General features: G+C 39.5%; 1 protein-coding gene across 1 annotated transcript in view; it reads right to left on the bottom strand.

The window, feature by feature from the left end:
- Positions 1 to 8,670: 8,670 nt before the first annotated feature.
- Positions 8,671 to 20,804, bottom strand: part of TDRD5 (tudor domain containing 5) — a 90,390-nt gene continuing 78,256 nt past the window's right edge. The window contains exon 17 of the mRNA XM_006887771.1: positions 8,671 to 8,918. Coding sequence (XP_006887833.1) covers positions 8,671 to 8,918 — 248 coding nt within the window. The remainder of the gene's footprint in view (positions 8,919 to 20,804) is intronic.

Here is a 20,804-nt window from a genome sequence, read left to right as displayed (position 1 = left end):
TATGAAGGGCTCATCAAGCCTTTTTTTAGTTTCTGCCTGAGACTGAACCACCAACCTTTAGGTTCTATTTGAGCCACCTTTGCTTCTGGAGGAAGAACAGCCTTGCAGAAAGCCCATTTGTATGCAAGGCAAGCCAGGAAGCCTGTCTGGGTGAAATGGAGCAAACAAGGGATTTGCTTCGGAGATGCAGTGAGAAAATGGGGAACCTATCATTGAAATTTGTGAGTAGAATGGTCCAATTTAGCAGACATACATTTATATCTGAATTTCAGATAAATGCAAGATGTCAAATAAAATTGAGAGCCCTTGGAAGGTCTTGAGCAGAGGAGAAATATCTGCTAACTTATGTTTACAAGTTCTTTCTGGATGATTTGTGGAAAACAGAGTAAAGGAGCAAGGTGCCAGATGAGACTTTGAAGCAAGCCAGATTAGAGACCGCAATTCAGATCAGGTGGTAGGTGTGGAGGTGATGAAAAGGGATCACATTCTACTATATATTTAGAAGGCAGAGGCAATAAGATTACCTGGCTTAATTAGATACTGAGAAAGTATTTTATTTGCATTGATCAAGTCAACTTGATCACTTGATGCTTCCTCCAATGGAACGATGCAGGAAACATCAAAAGAATATGGAATACAGTGTTCCAAAAAGAATCGGTTGTCTTGGAACCATTTCAGAAAGCAGTAGATGATCAAGAACCAATAGTACTTAAGGAAGATGTTCAAGCTGCTTTGAAGGCATTGGCAAAAACAATAAGGTCTCAGGAATTGATGGAACAGCAATTGAAATATTTCATCAAACAGACTTGAAATTTGGAAGGCAGCTTAGCCAGCCAAACAATTGGAAGAGATCCACATTTATTCCCATCCCAACAAAGAGGAATTGCTTTCACTCAAATCACATTTTTTAAAAAAGGAATACTAACAGAGGTGCTATGAAGATAAACTGAAATATGAAAAAAGGAATGGAATAAAGAAGTTAGTAAATAAATGTTATAATACAAATATCTGCTGCAGTATGAGCAAGATTCTTGACTTTGTGCCACCTTTTTTTTTACTTTGTGCCACTTTAAAGCATCTATTTAATGGGAGTGTTGTGATTATTTATTTAGACCATGTAAATACCCTAGCATATTACTCAAATAACATACAGACTGTACAATTCCCTGTGTGCACTGCTGTTCATATTATGTGCCACTTAAATCAGAACCGACTCATCACTGACCCTCCAGTCACAGGCATAAATTGCAAGAGAGGAAATTTGTCACCTTTCTCTTGAATAGCAGCTCGTGAATTTGAGCCACCTGTCTTTGGGTTAGACATGAAACTCCTTACCCACTTGGACCACCAGTGCACATATGCATACTACGTGTATGTGTATATTGTTTATGTGGATATGCTGTGTGCATAACCGTAGTAAATTTTAGCTCTTATTGGTATATCTACTCTATAAATTTAATGGTGCCTCCGAAGTGAAAAGGCATGCCAACCTTTTTCTCCTTTGCCGTATACAGTCATGAAGTCATGAGCTCTGGTTGTCATATGTTCTATTTTGTTAGAGGTAAAGATTTCTGCAAGAGGTTGATATTATAGTTCACACCTGATCTCATCATGGGCAACGTTTACCCACTCTGTGGCACAGAAGTTTGTTTCATCACAAAAGGACAAATATTACATGATGCCACTGTTGTAGAATGGGACTGTCCTTGGGGTTGGGGAGAGACTGAGTAAGATGGGTTCAATAATGTATACTGCACTGAAACAGAGGAGGGAGAGAACCGTTTAAAAGAGAGATGTAACTGGGTATTTCTGTCATCACAGGAGACTAGAGCGAGGGCTGCATGGTGGAGGGGAGCTGGGGGAGGGTTTGTAAAACAATGAAAGAATCTTTTCTTTTACTTTTCCATAATTTTTGGACTCATGTACTTATAACTTGTTAGTCAAATTTGTGTCTTCTAGGTTGCAACACCCCCATGATACATCTTGAAGGATATGTACATGTACAGCCAAGCACAATCAATAAGAGTGCATCTGAATTCCAAAATCAATCTCCATAATAGTCTATGTGTTTCCTACTGCCAAAGGGGCCCTTTAGAGTAGTGAGAGAAGATCTTCACCCTGAAACCCACAGCGTCCCTTTTCAGCAGGAAGTAGCTAAGAGAATACGCCATCCCCTTTTCCTTATGACTCAGGGTGAAGTCTCTCTCAGGGAGGAGTGATAGGGAATGGCAAAGGATACACTGACAAAGAAGATTAATCAGAACTGGCTTTGACAAGCACTGTGGCATTTGGACAAGAACAAACTGGGAGGAGGGTAAGAGAGAATAGTGCAACAATGAATGAGTGGAAGCCCAAAATCTCTGTAAATGTTTATGAAAATTAATAAAATATAATTATAGAAAAAAAGAAATTAAATATTTAATTTTTAAATATTAGTAGTTACAACAACAACAACAAAAAAAGAAGTTTGTTTCAGTTGAGTGAGAAGTCACAGAGTAGCCAGCTGTTTTCATCTCAACTAGGAACCTGGAAAGCAAATATTCTTGCCTCAGAGGATATAGACTTTCCTACAGGTATTTGTAATCCTTTTTTGAGAATCTGAGGTCATGGGCCTTTCCTCAGAAAAGGATACAACCGCACAATATTCAATACCCCAGGATACAAAGTCTTCAAAATGTGCCTAGACTGTAAGAATGATGCATTTTTCTCTAGCTGAAATTTATAAAAGAGGTAAAAATGCATATTTGCAAAGTCGAATATAAAGGTAGCAATGATTTTTTTGTCCTTTACATTTTTTTCAGTGGAGCAAGACTGATTGTAGCTTCCAAATGTGTGGTTAGGAGCTTGCTGGCATTTCCCCATCACTGTCAAGGAATATAGATACATGTGCAATGTTAAAGCTTATTCTGTGTAAACAAGGAGTGCTGTGGCAGCTTCCCATAGGATAAAATTATAAAGTTCAAGCTGTGGGTAAATCATTCTAGAACTAACCAAAGATCCAAAACATTAATTTGAAAATAATTTTGGGTGGTGGGGATGAAGTAAAAACAAAGATTGAAGAAATGAGCTCCAATGAGAGAACTCTTAAAGGTCAGCTTTGTCGACAGAACTGCTGTCCTTGAGCGCCACCTAGAGAACAAGCAAAGTCGCTGAGCTAGACAGCTGAGGCCACCGATCTATGTGAAGATCTGTGGGTCAGTCTATCTACTCTTTGCCTTAGGATCCCTCCCTGAGAGGCAGTGGACTTGATTTTTGTCTCCAAAGAATAACTACTCTTTTTGACTTCTGGAACAAAACATATTTTTAAAAATCCAGCTATGGTGGAATATTCCCTTCACCAACTACTCTGCTCATTTGAGAAATCCTGGGCTTATACTTCTGTAAGCTTTCAAAACTGCCTTTGCTCTGTTTCAGCAGCTGATCTTTGAAGCTGAGTGATGTCTAGTTCTTTAATTAAAAAATATAATTGTTTTAGGTGAGCATTCACATGGAAAATTAGATTCCAGTTCCACAATTTTTTTGTACAATTTGTTCCGTGACATTGGTTACAATTTTCAAATGTGTCAGCACTACTGTTTCAAAGTTTTGAAGAAAGCTGCTTTTGCCTGGGCTGTGTTGCCAACGGATCTTTATATAATTCCGTTTATCACCCCCAGGCTGACCTGTTACACAGGTGACAATTTCAAAGAGTTCTTTGCGATTAGGTAGAACGCGACTGCTCAATAAGGGTTCCAAGGTCATTCCTTCTCCTAAGCAGATACCCAGGTACATCTTCCAAGCTGCCACTTTCTGTGGATTCAACCACTAATCTCTTTTCTAGCAGTTGAGCACTTAATCGTCCAGTATAAGAAGTTCAATTTCATTAGGGTTTTGTATCAAATTTCCAATGGTAGCAGTTCACAGGGAACTCTGGTGGTCCAGTCGGTAGGCAGGTATGCTGCAAACCTAAGTAGAGTGGCTGATTAGAATCGACTGGCAGCTCCATGAGAGAAGGATGAGCAATCTCCTCTTGTGCAATTCACAGTTGAAGCGAAGTCTTTATATGTTCAAACAGAAAAAGCACATTCTTGGGAATGTGGCTCCAACGCTCCCACTGATGTGACATCATCTGTTCATTCCACCCCCCCAAATGAAGAAAAACACCCTAGCACCATTCAGACTTATGCTACTGTTCACATGAAATCTAACAACCCTTAAATGGGAAAAGGCCACTAGTAGGTGACAAAGGGGAACAGAATTTAGATATTCAATAATCAAGTTCAGTTATAATAGTCTATGCTATTACCTTGTGTCATTTATTTAAAATTGAAAGCTTTCTAATAATGTTGCTGTGTACTGTGGAGTCAGAACCGACCCACAGCCGACCTTCTTCTAGTGGGTTTTCAGAGGCAGTTAATCATGCGAGAGGAGACTGCCCATCCTTCCCCTACAGAGCAGCTGGCTGCCTCGAGCGACAAGCCTTCAAGGATTGTCTCACAGCTTCTGGCCACAAGGCCACCAGAGGTCCCTAATAGTCAACTTTTTATTCCTCCTTGTGTGTTTCTGAGGGATAAAAAAAGTCTCCTGTCAGTCACAGTGGCTCACGACATCAGTAATGCTTGGAAGAAAACGTGTGGGTATTGGCCGGACGGTCTATCGCACCAGCAGTGAAGACAAGGGAAAGAGGGACGGGGGCAGGGAGGAGGGACACATGGCTGGTTTGACAGTCCTCACACCCACCCTGGGTAAGCCTCTGGCCTCTCTTCTAAAGGATCATCACTCTAAAGTTTGAACATAGTGTAAGAAAGGTCAAGATTTTGATTTTTTAAGTCTTATGTAGGTAGTTGGATTATCGTCCAGCAGAGGTAGGTCTTGTCTTCGCTGTCCGTTCAATTCACTTGGAACCAGGTAAGTCAGAATCTTTGGGGTGGGGAAAGGCATGACTCTAATGTTGAAATCTCAGCAGCTCCCTGTTGTTAGTTGCAAGTACAATTCATGGTGATTCTATGCCAGTTGACCTGAACCCTGCTCTATCCTGTGCCATCCTCATCATCTCTGACATACTGGAGCCCATTGCTGGAGTCACTGTGTCAATCCATCTCATTGGAGGTCTTCTGTCCTTCCAAGCATGATGTCCCTTTCTTCCAAGCCTTGCCTCGCTATGTATTCAAAGTATGAGAGATGACGCTTCAGCATCTTTGCCTCCAAGGAGTACTCTGGCTACACTTTTTCCAAGACATACATGCTTTGTTCATGCAGTCCATGGGATATTCAGTACTCTTCTTCAGAACCACAACTCAAAGGGAATAGTTCAGTCATCTAAGTAATTAAAATGTACAGAGGGCGTTGGAAACCTCTGCTTTATGATTGGTTGGATGTAATTTCTCTCCATTGTTGTCATCTAATAGAAATGAAAAGTTGAAGACAAGTGATGCTCACTCCTTTGTTGTTATGTGCCAATGACTCGCCTGTGACCCAAAGTGACCCTTATGTACAGCATTTCTGAACCCTTCCCTGTCCTGAGCCAGTCTCACTGACTCCGACACACCGACCCCCATTGCCCCAATTACTGTCTCGATCCATCTCATCCAAGGTCGTCTTCTCCTGAGCTGACCTTTCATCCTTCTGAGCATGATGTCCTTCTCCAAAGACCAGTATCTCCTGGCCACATGCCCAAAATACGTGAGATGGAGCTTCAAAATCCTAGCCTCCAAGGAAAGACTTGGTTTCACTTTCAAGACAGACCAATTTGTTTTCTTGGCAGTCCATGGTATGTTCAAGACTCTTCTCCAGTGTCACAACTTGAAGGCATTGATTCTTCTTCATTTAGTCACTGTCCAGCTCTCTGACGCATAACAATTATATACTTAAAAAGCATCCATGACAGAAAAGCTGCCAAAGAATAGAGAAGTTTTCTGGTGAGGAGAACAGATGCTTTGCTTCCTTTTCGTTTGAATTTGCTGCCTGGGGCCCCTTATTTTGCACAGTACTGAGCACTGTCCCAGGGGCCGCTCACTCTTTTTACCACACAACTTGATTCAGTTCTAAACCCAGACACCACCAGAAGGCCCACAATGAGCAATGTCAGTTCACGCTAATCAAGCAATCCTTGAAATGAACCTGCTTTTGGAATTTTATTCTCTAAATAGATATGTGCGTGCTGGAGATTTTCTGAAAATAAACCAGGAAATCAGAGGTGAATAAAGATCAATAAGGAAACTAAAAGAAGGCAGTGAGAGAAATCAAACTGCAAGGAGGCTAAGATGCTGCTTTGGCAGAGCAGCAGTAAATACCAATGCCTTCATCTGGAGGCCATGTTCTTTTTTGGTTATAAATGCAAAGTTTAAGTGAGATGTTTGCTCGTTTGGTTAGGCTCTTCTCAAGAAGTTTTCTGTATTACTGACATTCCTAACATAGCATAACAAGAACAAAGAAAGATGTCAAGCGACCATATTTAAAGCTCCATCTACTTCCATTTAAAGAGCTCCAGGGGAGTAGGCCATGATGGTCCCCTGATAAGAAGGCAGTCTCCTCTCAGATTCACAGCCTCCAGAACTTGTTAACAGTCATTATAAATCAGACAGCAGCAGTAGGTTTTTTATGGCTTCCATTCCCATTTGCTCGTTGATTCAATACAATTTGTGAAATCTACTATGAGCAAGCAAAGACAAGCTGATGGCTTAGACTAGGGTGGTGGAATTAGGTGCACAGCAAAGCAGGTGGATTTTATAATGCGTTGAATGTAGGCTGATGCACAGAGAACAGTCAAGAATGATTCCAGTCCCAGCTTTATATCTGGGGCAACTAGCCAGGGGAGGATGGTGCCACTGAACCAGCAGTGAATGCTGGCAGTGAATGCTGGTGCTTGAACAGAGAGATAATGGCAACTTTCCTGAACTACTTCTTCTGTTCAAGGTAGTAGTTTCTATCGGTTAGTTTCACAAGGTGTCACAAATGTAAAAGAATGCTATCATTTAACTAAGCCAAGTGTCTCACCTCTCTAATTTTGTTTAACTTTTCTACTTTAAATTGCTCTTATTCTTGTGCGCTGGCGAGTGGTAACCAACCCATGGCTGATCCTCTGGCGGGTTTTCAGAGGCAGTAAATCGCACGGTAGGAGACTGCTCATCTTTTACCCGTGGAGCAGCTGGTGGCCTCAAACTACATGCCTTCGGTATTGCAGCAAAGTTTTTTTTCCACTAGGTCATCAGAGCTCGAAGTGCTATTGCTTTTGAAATAAAAAAAAAAAACAAAAACAACAAACCAACAAAAACTGGCTATATTTTGCCTTGAGTTCATACACTGTATGCTAGCTTAAGTTTTATCCCACTAAGCAAAGTGGAAGACAGGGTTCTTTAGGAGGAAGGTATCATGGGTCAACTATTATTATTCTTAGAAATATCTTGGATTTTTTTCACATTAAATTTGTTTTCTCTGAGACTTAAACATTACTATTATCAACAGACTTTGGGTTTAAGTCTGCTTTATAACTGCATGATTCAAAGAGAGAAGGTCCAATCAACAATATTCTAAGTTTAAATATAAACTGCCATTCATCTGTACTCTCATCTCTCACTCTTTCTTAGTGGATATTTTACGAAATAGATGAGAAGGAAAAGAGGAGAAATTCCTTATAATAGAATGAGAGGAATCAGGGGACCTTATAAGAGAAGGAGAAGAATCAAGGGACCAACTGTGCCAGTTAGTTTGGGAACAGAAAGCCTTTGAAGACCAGTTGGAGAGGTGAGAGCCTAGTTACATTCAGCATTTTGCATGCAACAGCCCCTTTTCTCAGATGTTACTCCTAAGAGAAGCTGCTGTATTGGAGGCTAATGCTGGGAGGAAATCATGCTTTTTCTGAAATGTAGGGATAAGTCAAATAGTTTACCAAAGCAGTAAAGACCTTACAAACTCATGACATTCCTCAGTCTTTCCATGTTTTATACCATGAGCTTAACAGAACATCATGTGAAAGTTCACACAAATTGTCCTCAGAGAAAATCATGGTTTATAAATGCTTAAACATTATATGAAGTGCTGGCTACTTATATGAGTCCTGGCTACTGTGATGGTCACAGAGATGGCAAAATTTTACAACCAGTATCTATGATTTTTTTCATTAGTTTTCAAGAAATTGCTTTTAAGAAAAGACAAAACCAAACCAGCTTACTTTTAAAAAAAATATGTGTTTAGATGAACACATTTTCAGGATATGGATTTTCTTGTTGACTGTGCATTTAAAAGAAACAATATTACATAGAAGATTTCAAATTAGAACACTGAAATTCGGTCTTTGTTTTTCTGGAGATAAATATGTGAGACTATTTGTCTTAAGAATCTGGATCACAAAAAATATGTTTTTAAATTTTCCTTTATCCATCATGATATACACAAGAAAAACATTTAAGAATGTAAAACAAAAACTTTCAATTACTGTAATTTTTAAAAAAGGTGAATGAAACAAGAGAATAAGAAATGCTGTCAACAAGTATGAAAATAAACATCAAATATCTATAATCAGACACTGAAGTAGACTCTTAGCCTAATAAAGCTAATATGTCAACACAAAAAAGAAAAAAAGCATAATATTAAAATAGTATTTTGCCTCAGTGTTTTCCTCTTTTTGATGTGAGTGAGGTTGAAACATCACCAAACCACCCCTCCCCAGCTGGTGCTTCCTTCCTCCTGGCCTCACTTGTCCGGCCTTTTCACACTGGGGTACCAGTGCAGGAAGCTCTGGGACGTGGCGAGCCGGGCAGCAGCTCCTAAAGCAGCAGTGGCTGTACTCCGAGGGACGTAGAACTTCTGAGAAATCTGGTGTTCTGGAGACAAAATCAATGAGATCTGGTCCATGGCTCCTTGATCCTTGTCTTTGAACACTGTAACAGCATGACTACTGGATATATCTTCACTATGCAGGCTCCCTGGAGAGCTTTCCACTGAGAAAGAAAAAAAAACAAAACAACAACAACAACCAAAAACAATACAAATAATTTCAAGGGGTTCTTCAACTGCTTTCTAGCTCTTATTCCTAGATCTTAATATTAGAATCCTCTACCGTTGGGTGTTGACATTACCAATGGGAAATAAAAGAGGATGAGAAAGGAAAGAGTATTAGAGGAAGCTGCAGAAAGCAAGAGAGCTGGAGTGGTGTAAAACTCTGAGCCTTTAGCTTGTTAAGGATCTGCTCATGCATATCAAGAAATTTGTGAGTCTAGGGAAAAACTAATCTGAAAAGCATGAATAGTGATAACATAATTACCAGGTTCACACGTGGGAACCAGCCAAGGTACAAAAACCTCCTAACACATGGGGAATGGAACTCTGGTGGCCTAGTGGATAAGATACTGTGTTGCTAAGCCAGAGGCATGAGGTTCAAATTCACTATCTGCTCTGCAGGAAAAATACGGGAAATGACCTCGCTTGTGATTTACTGTCTCTGAAAATCTGCTGGGGGTGGGTGTCAGCTAAGAGTCAGTTCTGAATTGATGGTACATAACAACACTTGGTATTATCAAGTTCCATCAACAGGACCATGAGAAGAGTTCTGCCTAAGTAGCAGGATCAAATTAGACCTAATCAAACAGTCACTGGGACTAACGTAATAAAATCTGAAAGCAACTCTGAAGAATCAAACCAGCTCCAAGTAATTTCATATGCCCCTCTTTGCAAAAAAGGGAAAAAAAAGATAAAGGAAGAGAAGGAATAAATGGACTATTCAAAAGAAAAATTGACAGAATCTAACATCAATTAAAAAAAATCACCAGATATGCAAAAAGCAGAAAAACAGATCAAGAGAAAATTGAGATAAAATCATCAGGAACAAACTCAAATATGAAATAGATAATATATATGATAGAAGCACAAGACAAAGTCTTAACACAGTTTTATAAGAATATGCCTTATGAGCATCAGATTGAGAGTCCAGAAGTAAATCCACCCACCTGTCAACAACTGATCTTTCACATGGAGTTAAAATCCATTAAATGGGAAAAAAGAAAGCCTCTTTAAGAAATGGTACTGACAGAATTGATGCCTTTGAGCTTTGGTGCTGGAGAAGAGTATCGAATATACCATGGACTGCTAGGTGAACAAACAAGTTCATCCTGGAAAGGGTGAAGCCATGTTGCTCCTTGGAGGCAAGCATTCTGAAACTTTGTCTGACATACTTTGGACATGTTGCAAGGAGCGACCAGTCCTTGGAGAAGGATATCATGCTTGGGAGGGTGGAAGGACATTGCAGGAGAGGAAGACCCTCAATGAGATGGATTGATTCCATCACTGGGGTAATGGAGTTGGGTGTGTTGGATAGACAATGAGATTGGCAAGGGATAGAGCAAGGTTTAGGGCTGTTGTACATAGGGTCACTGTGAGTCGCAAGCAACTCAACAGCACATAATGACAAAACTAGCTATCTATTTGCAGAAAACTGAAACAAGATCAATACACACAACATACAAAAATGAACTCAAGATAGATCCAGAGCCTTAGAACAATACCTCTAATTAGAAAGATCATCAGAGCAAACTATGGGCAAATTCAGGAACAATGAGCGATGGCATAAATATCCTATCAAATAGAACAAAAATGTGCAATCAGCGGAGAGTAAACTAGATGAATGGAACCTTCTAAAAAGGAAATGTTTGTGTGCATAAAAATTATTTCTTCAAAAGAATAAGAAAAGAACCTACAGGTATTTAGCAAACATTTGGCAATGATGTATATGACAGGGGTTTGTATCTAAAATATGTAGCAAATTCCAATCTCTCAACAAGAAAAAGACAAACAATCTAATACAAAATGAGCAGAGTACATGAAAAGACACTTCACCAAAGAAAACATTTAGATGGCTAACAAACATAAGAAATGTTCAGGTTAATTAACTATTGTTTTGTGTTCTGTTGAATTGGAAAACTGACCCACTGCTGACTCTCCAGTAGATTTTCAGAAGCAATGAATCACACAGGAGGAGACTGCCTATCTTTCTCCCACAAGAGAGATGTAAACCAAACTGACAATGAGATATCATCTCAATACAGCAGCAATAGCAAATTTCAGTAAAGTAGTAAACAGCAGGTATTGGCAAAGATGTGGAGAGACTAGAATTCTCATATGCTACATGTGGGAGTGTAAAGTTCCCACTGTGGAAACAATGATTCAACCACTATGGAAAGTGGTTTGGCACTTCTTTAGAAAGTTAGGCACTGAAGTACCATTTGAAAAAAAAAAGTACCATTTGATTCAGCAATTTCATTACTCAGTATATAAGAACTAAGTATGTAAGAAGTAATAACTGTCATACTAATTGATATGAGGATGACACAGGAGAGGTCAGGGTTCAGATCTGTTGTTTACAGTCATTATATAAATCATATTCAACTTGACACACTTAACAAGAAGCAGCTTCCTCTACCCTTGCAACTTTTTAAAAAATTTATTTTATACTGGTTTACTTCCAAAGCTCATATAAATTTTCACATTGGATCTTTCCCCATTCCTTTACCTACACCTCCCTCTACCCATGAAATTGTGCAACCCTATGATTAAGCTCTCACTCCCCTGCCTATCCTCACCCTTCCGCTCCCCCTTCCAACCCATGGATCCTCATACTTGTTCTACAATAATGGTTTCATACAGTATTAGTCTTTATGAGACTGACTTAGTTCATTTAGCATAATGTTCTCCAGTCCCTTTCATGTTAGGTAGTAATTTACAAAATCATTGCTCCTGCATGCTGCATAGAATTTCATCATGTGACTGTACCATAATTTCTCAATCCATTATTCCATTGTGAATGAACTTGTGAGGTGTTTCCATGTTCCTGCAATGGTGAATAATGCTGCTATGAACACTGGTGTACAAGTCTCTGTGTCTCAGTTCTCATTTTCTCAGGGTATATTCCAAGCAGTGGAACTGCTGGGTCATATGGAATTTCTATATTCAGCTTTTTGAGGAAACACCAAACTGCCTTTCAGAGTGGTTGTACCATTTCACAATCCCACCAACAATGTATAAGAGTTCCTATCTCACCCTATCCTGTCCAACATTTATTACTTGTTGCCCTGATAAACTTTGCCACTGCTACTGAAGCAAGATGGTATCTCATTGTGGTTTTGATTTGCATCTCTCTCATTGCCAGGGATTTTGAGCATTTCTTCATATGTCTGTTTGCCATCTGAATGTCCTCCTCTGTGCACAAAGTCTTTCCATGTCTCTTGCCCATTTTGTAACTGGGTTATCAATTTTCTCTTGGAGGCCCTGTTGTTGACTGTCATCACGTCAAGCATGACTCATAGTGACCCTATGAACAAAAGGCCTGAAGCCTTTCTATAATTGTCATCATTTATCAAAGTTCATAGAGACATGTTTAGGAAGTGGATGCCAATCCTGCTTCTAAATCTGTCTTACACTGGGAGCTCCATCAAACACTGTCCACCATGGGTAACCATTATGGCATTTGACACCCCAATGGCAGAAGGTTCAGCATCAAAGTAACTTCAGGTTACCTCAGTACAACAAATTGACAGAAGAGTGCTGTACTACTTAGAAGAACATTCCTCAAAAATATAGTAACAACTGACTTTTAAATACAAAGGCCCTCCACAAGGTCTTGTTAATTCTAAACAAGAGGCTTAAAAAGTCAATATAATATGTTGTTGTTATGTGCTGTTGAGTCAGCGGTGACGTATAGCAATCCTATGTACAGCAACTCTGAACCTTTCCCTATCCTGGGCCAGTCTCACTACTTTGACACATCAACCCTCATTGCCCCAGATACTGTATCAATCCATCTCATCTGGGGTTTTCCTCTCCTATGCTGTCCATCCACATTTCTGAGCAGGATGTCCTTCTCCAAGGACCAGTCTCTTCTGGCCACATGCCCAAAATATGTGAGACTGAACTTCAAAATCTAGCCTCTGCCTCCAAGGAGTGAGTTGGTCTTACCCTCTCCAAGACAAACTTATTTGTTTTCTTGGCAGTCCATGGTATATGCAAGACTCTACTCAGGCACCATAACTTGGAAGCATCTATTCTTCTTCTGTCATCCTTAGTCACTGTCCAGCTCTCTGAAGCATAACAAGTAATTGAGAATACCATGGCCTGGAGTAGGCATGCTTTAGTCTCTAGACTGACATCGTTGCTCCTCAGCACTCTGGAGAGGTCCATGACGGCAGATTTTCCCAGTGTAATTCATGTTTTGATTGTGGAGCCAAACAAGCTATAATTGCTAACAACCTCAATCTCTTCTCCATCTATCATGTTGGCCCAGTGCTGAGAATCTTTGTCTTTTTTTTATTAATGATTTTTTAAATGCAACATACATATATTTTTACAGCATATTTTTTTCCATTTCATTTCCCCTCCATTCATTTATTGTTGCAGATTTTCCTCCCTGCCCACCACTTCCCCTAGTTCATTTTTCTCTTTGAAGAAAGAAAAATTCTTTTATTGTTATACAATACCCCCCAGTCCACTGGCCGCTTTAATATGCATTTCTTTTCCTGTAATTTTGTCATGAAAATAATACCTAATCTTTGTCTTGATGTTGAGTTTCAATTCATATGCAAGTCCTCGACTTTTTTTTTTTTAAGTCCTCGACCTTCTGCAGCCAGTGCTTTAAATCTTCTTCAGTTTAAGCAAGCAAGGTTGTGTCATCTGCATATCATGGGTTGTTGATGAGTCTTCCTCCAATCTTGATGCTATACTCACTCTTCACTCAGTATTTCTTAAACTGAAGGAACTAGCCAACAAATTCAAGCCACAAGTTGCAATGCTTAAGGATGCTATGGGCGGAATATTGAATGATTCAGGAAGCATTAAAAGAAGATGGAAAGAGTATACAGAGTCATTGTACCAAAAGGAATTGGCTGGCCCAGAAGAATTTAAAGAAACAATGTATGAGCAAGAGGCAATGGTGATGAAGGAGGAAGTTCAGGCTGCTCTGAAGTAACTGGCAAAAATAGAAAACTCCAGGAATTGATGGCATAACAACTGATGTATTTCAGCAAAGAGATGCTGCCCTGGATGTGCTCAATAAGTTGTGCCAAGAAGTTTGGAGGACAACTACTTGGCCAACTGACTGGAAGAGATCCATATTTATTCCTATTCCAAAAAAAAGGTGACCTGACAGAGTGTGGAAATTATCAAACAGTATCATTAATATCACACACTAGCAAAATCCTGCTGAAGATTATCCAGAAATGACTGAAACAGTACATTGACAGAGAACTACCAGAAATACAAGCTGGGTTTAGAAGAGGTCGTGGCACTAGAGTTATTGTTGCTGATGTCAGATGAATCTTAGCAAAAAGGAGAGACTACCAGAAGAATGTCTATTTGTGTTTCATTGACTTATGCAAAGGCATTTGACTGTGTGGATCACAACAAATTGTGGCTAACCTTGAGGAAAATGGGAATTTCAGAACACTTTACTGTTCTTATGTGAAACCTATACTTGGACCAAGAAGCGGTCCTCAGAACAGAGCAAGGAAACACTTCATGGTTCAAAATCAGGAAAGGCGTGTGTCAGGGATGCGTCCTTTCCCCATACCTTTTCAATTGATGCAGAACATATCATTCGGAATACAGGCCTTTATGAGGAGGACTAGAGGCCCTGTAGAATTCTGTAAACTTTCATTATGGCACCTTTGTCTGAGATGGTATTACCAAATGTTTGTTCTCAGTTAGTAGGTTTTCTTTTCACAATGTTGGGAAAAGTTTTTGCTGAGCACAGAGATTTAATCTTTAGAAGGTCCCATTCATCAATTTTAACTTCTTCAGATTGTGCATTCCTGGCTGTTTTTAACAGTTTCTTTATACTGTTTACTAGATCTTCTAAGCTTGATCCCAGTTTGTCTCTTCTGAACTTTATGGATTTCGGCTTTATTCCCAGGGCTCTGATTAACTTTGAGTTGATCTTTGTGTATGGTGTGAGATGTGGATGCTGTTTCTGCTTTCTGCAGGTGGCAGTCCAGTTGTGCCAGCACTATTTGTTGGAAGAGGTTGTCATTTCCCCATTTGATAGGTTTTATTTCTTTGTAGAATACCAGTTGACTGTAGATAGATGGTCCATTTCTGGGTTCTCAATTCTGTTCCATTGTTCTACGTGCGTCATTGTACTAGTACCATGCTGTTTTAGTTACTACTGTTGTGTCGTAGGTTTTGAGGTCAGGTCATATTTGTTTTTCAGAAGTGTTCTGCTTATTTGGGTCTCTTTCCTCTCCAAACAAACTTAACAATGTCTCTTGCGATCTCTTTTAAAAGTGAATTTGGCATCTGTATTGGGATTGCGTTGAACATGTAGAATGCTTTTGATATGACTGTCATTTTCACAATGTTGGGTCTTCCTATCTATGAACAGGGAACATTTTCCCATTTATTTTGATCTTTTGTGTCTCATAAAAATGCTCTATCATTTTCTTTGTATAGGTCTTTTGTATGTCTAGTTAGGTTCACTCCCAAGTATCTCAGTTTGTGGTTGGCTCTTACAAATCGTATTTCCTTCTTTGGTTTCCTTCTCTGAGTTCTCTTTGTTACTGTAGAGGAATCCCACTGATTAGATATTGATCTTGGATTCTGCCACTCTACTAAATTGGTATACTAGCTCTAACAGGTTTTTTGATGAGTGCTTGGGGTTTTTCTATCATTTCATCTGCATATGTTGTTATGTGCTGTCGTCACCTAAGACTCATAGTGACCCTGTGCACAATAGCTCTGAAGTCTGCCCTGTGCTGAGTCAGTCTCACTGACTCCAATACACCTTTGTAGGTGACTGTTTTTCTTGTGCTGCTCTCAGTATTCTACCTTTATCTTTTATTTTGGAGAATTTTTATTTTTAAGTCTAGTCTATTTGGTGTTCACTGAGCTTCCTGAATGTGTATTTCCTCATTCTTCATAATACCTAGGAAGTTTTCTTTTGATACCTCTTTCACAATTTTATCAGTGATTTCCCTATCCCTCTCATATTCAGGAATTCCAATCATACAAATGTCATACCTTTTGATGTCATCCCACATGACTCTAATGTCTTCTTCATTTTCTTTATGCCTTATCTCTGATTTTTCGTCAAGTTGAGGTTCTTATCTTCCAGCTCAATGATTCTCTGTTCCATCTCTTTTGTTCTACTTTTGGGGGCCTTCAAGCATGTTGGACACTTCTGCCATTTCAATCTTATTATTCTGGATTGCATTTTCATGACTTTTTGTTATTTCTCATACTGTGTTAGCAGTACTATCTCTACCTTATGATTTTTAAAGTTCTTGTACTTCATCTATAGTTTCAATTCTTTCTTCCATTTTTTGCATTTTCCTCCATATTTGTGAAAGTTCCTCTTCATCATTATATTTCTTCTGCCTCCAGGTCTCTGGAGCATTTGCTTTCCATTGTTTCTTCCATCTTTTGTCCTTTCATTTGTAGCTGTTCGAATGTCTCCATATTAACATATATCATCTGCCTACTTGACTCTGGGGTATTCATAGGGTATTCTAATATTCTCTGCTTTTGGGGGGGAGAAGGATTAATTTGGTTTTTTACTGTGTTTGATGCTGTCTGCTGCTTTATTGCCATTATGTGAAGATTTTCTTGGTGTTAAGTTGTTTCTGTTGTGTCTGCAAAGGTTGTTGTTGGTTCTTTCCTTTATAATGTTACTAATTAGTTGCCAAGTTAAAATAGTTAGTCTATGGGGTGAGCTACTCACTCTACTTTAAGTCCTTTCTGGGGAAATTTGCCTTTCCTAAAGACTTTGAGGTTCTCTCTGTTCTGCATTGCAGCCTGTAGGAATTTCGCCTTGAATTAATCTCCTGGCACCAACTCTATAGGCCCCCTTCATGTATGAAGTGGCTCAGTGGTGTGAGACCAGGTGTTATACTCAAGCAGTTTCTCATGCACCTTATGTCCTGGAGCTTACGTCTTCCTTTGTCTCTGGAGTGGCACAAAACATTAGAGATCAGGGCTGCCAGCAAAGCAGTTTGCCTGCATGGGGTCTCAAGTCATCCTTTTCCCTCCCCCTTTTTCCTTCTCCCTCCCCTTCTCCCAGAGAACTACAAAACTTCTTTCCTCTGCTTGAAGTTCTATATACTAAAGTCTCTTGTCCTATCTAGTCTCTGGAATGGCCCTGCAGCCACAGAGGCAAGGATCCCCAGATGGAGGGAACTATAACACCAGGGATGCCTCAGTCCCATCTCCCCACAAGCAATGGGGAGTCCTCGCTACTGGCACAGAGCCTCACCTCCCTCACCTTTTCCCCTGTAGCTTAGTGTCTTTGTCTCTGGCCAAGAAGTAGCTTTTAAATGAAATTATTTACAATAACTAAGAGATGAAAACAGATCAAATGTTTATCTACAGATGAATGGTCAAAGGAACTAAAGTCCACAATGGAGTATTAGGCACATTAAAGAATGATGAATTCATGAAATATGACACAACGTGGATAAATTGAGGGGAAATTAAGTTGAGTAACAGAAATCTGTAGCAAAATGATAGTGATGGCATGTTGCTGTTAGGTGTTGGCAAGACAACAATGAATCATGGAGAACCTAAGAATAACAGATGGGAACCTTGCTCATGGAGAACCTAAGAATAACAAATGGGAACCTGTGCCATCCTCATGCTTTCCGTTGGGCTCAAGTTTCTGCGTCAGTTTATTTCACTGAGGGTTCTCCTCTCTTTTGCTGACCCTCTACTTTTCACAGCAGGCTATCTGTCCAAAGAGTGGCCTCTCCTGACAATGTGTCCAATGTGTGTACGTTGATGTTTCACCCACCTTGCCTCTAAAGAACAAGGACAAGTACTTCCTTAAAGTACTTGGTTGTACTTCCTTAAAGTTGGGTTTGTTTGTTTGTTTTAAACAAGCTTAAGGACTGGTTCAGCAGTAGAGATCAGCCAAGCCTGAAGAAAAAGTTTCTTATTGGTCACTGATGTAAGGAGGAAGTGTAGATTTCCTGGAGTAAGACATGATGTCACAGGCTGTGCTCCTCAACAATGTATGGGAAGGGCGGTTATTAGAGGGCCTCTTGGATATGTGTGCCTGACACAATGGTAAGCCACAAAACAGCTGCCTGACCTAACTGGAACTCAGCATGATTCACTGGATAGTCAAGAACCCCCGAATTTTACTTTTAGGCCATCAGATGTTTGTGTTATATGGTAGTTAGGGATAAAATTCAGCTTGCTTCTTGTTGTTGGTATATGTCATCAAGTCGACTATGACTCATAGCAACAATAGCTCTGAACCCTTCTCTATCCTCAGCCAATCTCACTATCTGACACACCTACCCTCATTAGCCCAGTTATTTTGTCAATCCATGTTGTCCAGGGTCTTCCTCTCCTTTGCTGTCCCTCCACCCTTCCAAGCATGACGTCCTTCTCCAAAGACTGGTCATTCTGGCTACATGTCCAATGTATAAGACACACTCTCAAAATCCTTTCCTCCAAGGAGCAGCTTGGTCTCACCTTCTCCAGGACAGATATATTAGTTCTCTTGGTAGTCCATTTTATGTTCAAAACCCTTCTCCAGCTTCATAACTCAAAGGCCTCAACTCTTCTATCTTCCTTGGTCATTGTCCAGTGCTCTGATGCAAAGCAAATAACTGTGAGGATTAGGGACTGGATCAGGTGGACCTTAGTCTATAGATTGACATTCTTGGTCTTCAGCACTCTGGAGAGGTCCTTAACAGCAGATTTCCCTAATGTAGTTTGTCTTTTTATTTTCTGACTGTTGGAGTATTTGACTGTGGAGCTGAGCTTGTGATAATTGCTAACAACCTCAATCTGTTCTCTATCTATCATGGTGCTGCCAATTGGCCCAGTAGTGAGAATCTTTGTCTTCTTGATGTTGAGCTCCAATCCATATTACTACAGTCCTTAACCCTCTGCAGCAGATGCTTCAGGTCCTCCTCAGTTTTGGCAAGTAAGGTTGTATTATCTGCATGACACATGTTGTTGATGAGTCTTCCTCCAATCCTGATACCATATTCTTCCTCATAAAGTCCAGCCTCTTGAATGATCTCTCCTGCATACAGATTGAAAAGTTACAGAGACAAGGTGCATTCCTGACACAGTCCTTTCCTTATTTTGAACCTTGCTGCATTTCCTCGCTCTGTTCTAATGACTGCCTCCTGGTCCAAGTGTAAGTGTTGCATGAGGATAATCAGGTGTTCTTGGATTCCCATCCTTCTCAAGGTTAGCCATGATTTCTTGTGATCCACACAATTAAATGCCTTTGCATAGTCAATGAAACACAGATAGACATTCCTCTGGTAATTTCTGCTTTCAGCCAAGATCTATCTTACATTGGCAATTATGTCCCTAGTACCACAGACAGCATTTTAATTCTTAAGATGGTTTCAAGGTTCTAAGTAATGTAGGTGAAGCTCTAGCCAACAATATGATTTCCTTTTACTTTTAAAAAACCACTCAAAACAGATATTGAACTTGAGTTACTTTTAAAAGTGTCTTTCTAACCCCCTTACTGTTAAATGTAAAAATATTTGTTGTTGTTGTTATGTTTTATCCAGTCAGAACCAATTCATAGCTGACCCTCCAGTAGGCTTTCAGAGGCAGTAAATGGCACAGGAGGAGATGTAGCCATAGCCACTTTTATTAAAGTCTGTATAATTAAGAACAGCATCATTTTTCCCTCCTGGAAATGGCCTACAGTTGACTTTGCTGCCTTAAAGAAACCATGTCCCCCAATCTCAATGTGGGAACTCAAAAGTAAGATAATGTTCTGAATTATCGTTCCAACCTCTAGACCTGAGAGAGAGAGAGAGAGAGAGAGAGAGAGAGAATTTTTACATTTTTGTAGGCTAATTCATTACAATGAAATTCCAGACATTTTTTTTCCAGGCTTAAGGACTCATATTGAGGCACTTAATTTACTGCCTTAAATAGTAATTATTTTGTCACTCCAGGAGTTCATTTGCAGTGTTTGTTCTTTTATTAAGTGTATTGCAGTGTTCTACTGCCAAAATTTTAAGCATCTAGATAAAAGAATAACAAATAGAACTTAAAAAAAAAAGGAGACAGATTTCTTTGTTCTTTTGGCAGTTCATGGGATAGTCACTATTCTTTGAGAGAACCACAATTTAAAGGCAGTCTTCTTCAATCTTCCTTATTTAATGCCCCACCACATGATGTACAGAAAGCAACTGTAAAATGACTGCCTTGCTCTTTAGCACTTTGGAGAAGTCCCTGACAGCAGATTTTCTCAATGCAACACATCTTTTGATTTCTTGATTGCTGCTATCACGGGTGTTGATTGTGGATCCAAGTTAAGGTTAAACTGTTGACAACTTCAATCTTTTTTCCATCTATCAAGATGTTGCCTGTTGGTTCAGTGGTGAGGATTTTGTTTTCTTGATGTTGAGGTGTCATCTATAGTGCAGACTGTAGTCGGTGATCATCTTCAGTAAGTGTTTCAAGTATTCCTCACTTTCAACAAGCAAAGTTGTATCCCTGCATGATGCAGGTTGTTGATGGGCCTTCTGCAATTATGATGCCCCATTCTTCTTTATATAATTCTTCTTGAATTATATGCTCCGCATATAAACTTAGTAAGTATGGCAAAGTTATGGCACTATTATAAGCTAAGGAAAGGTTTACACAGAGAATCATTACTGGATAATTAACAGAGATGAGAAGAGAGAGAGGGGAATAAAATTAATAAATAGTTAATAAATATTTATAAAGTGTGATGTGAAACGTAGTATAAGTTGAGGACCAGACATAGTAGGTACTGTAACAGAGAAACCAGTATGTTTTATAAATTATCATTTAAATCACAAGAAAAAACCAAAAGAATACTCCATATGTTCAAAAAAGTTAAA

The sequence above is a fragment of the Elephantulus edwardii genome, unplaced genomic scaffold (assembly GCF_000299155.1).
Source record: "Elephantulus edwardii isolate Elephantulus edwardi_28Jun2011 unplaced genomic scaffold, EleEdw1.0 scaffold00061, whole genome shotgun sequence".
Taxonomy (NCBI): Eukaryota; Metazoa; Chordata; class Mammalia; order Macroscelidea; family Macroscelididae; genus Elephantulus; species Elephantulus edwardii.
Note: the sequence above shows the minus strand (reverse complement) of the source record. Positions and strands in the feature narration are given on the sequence as shown.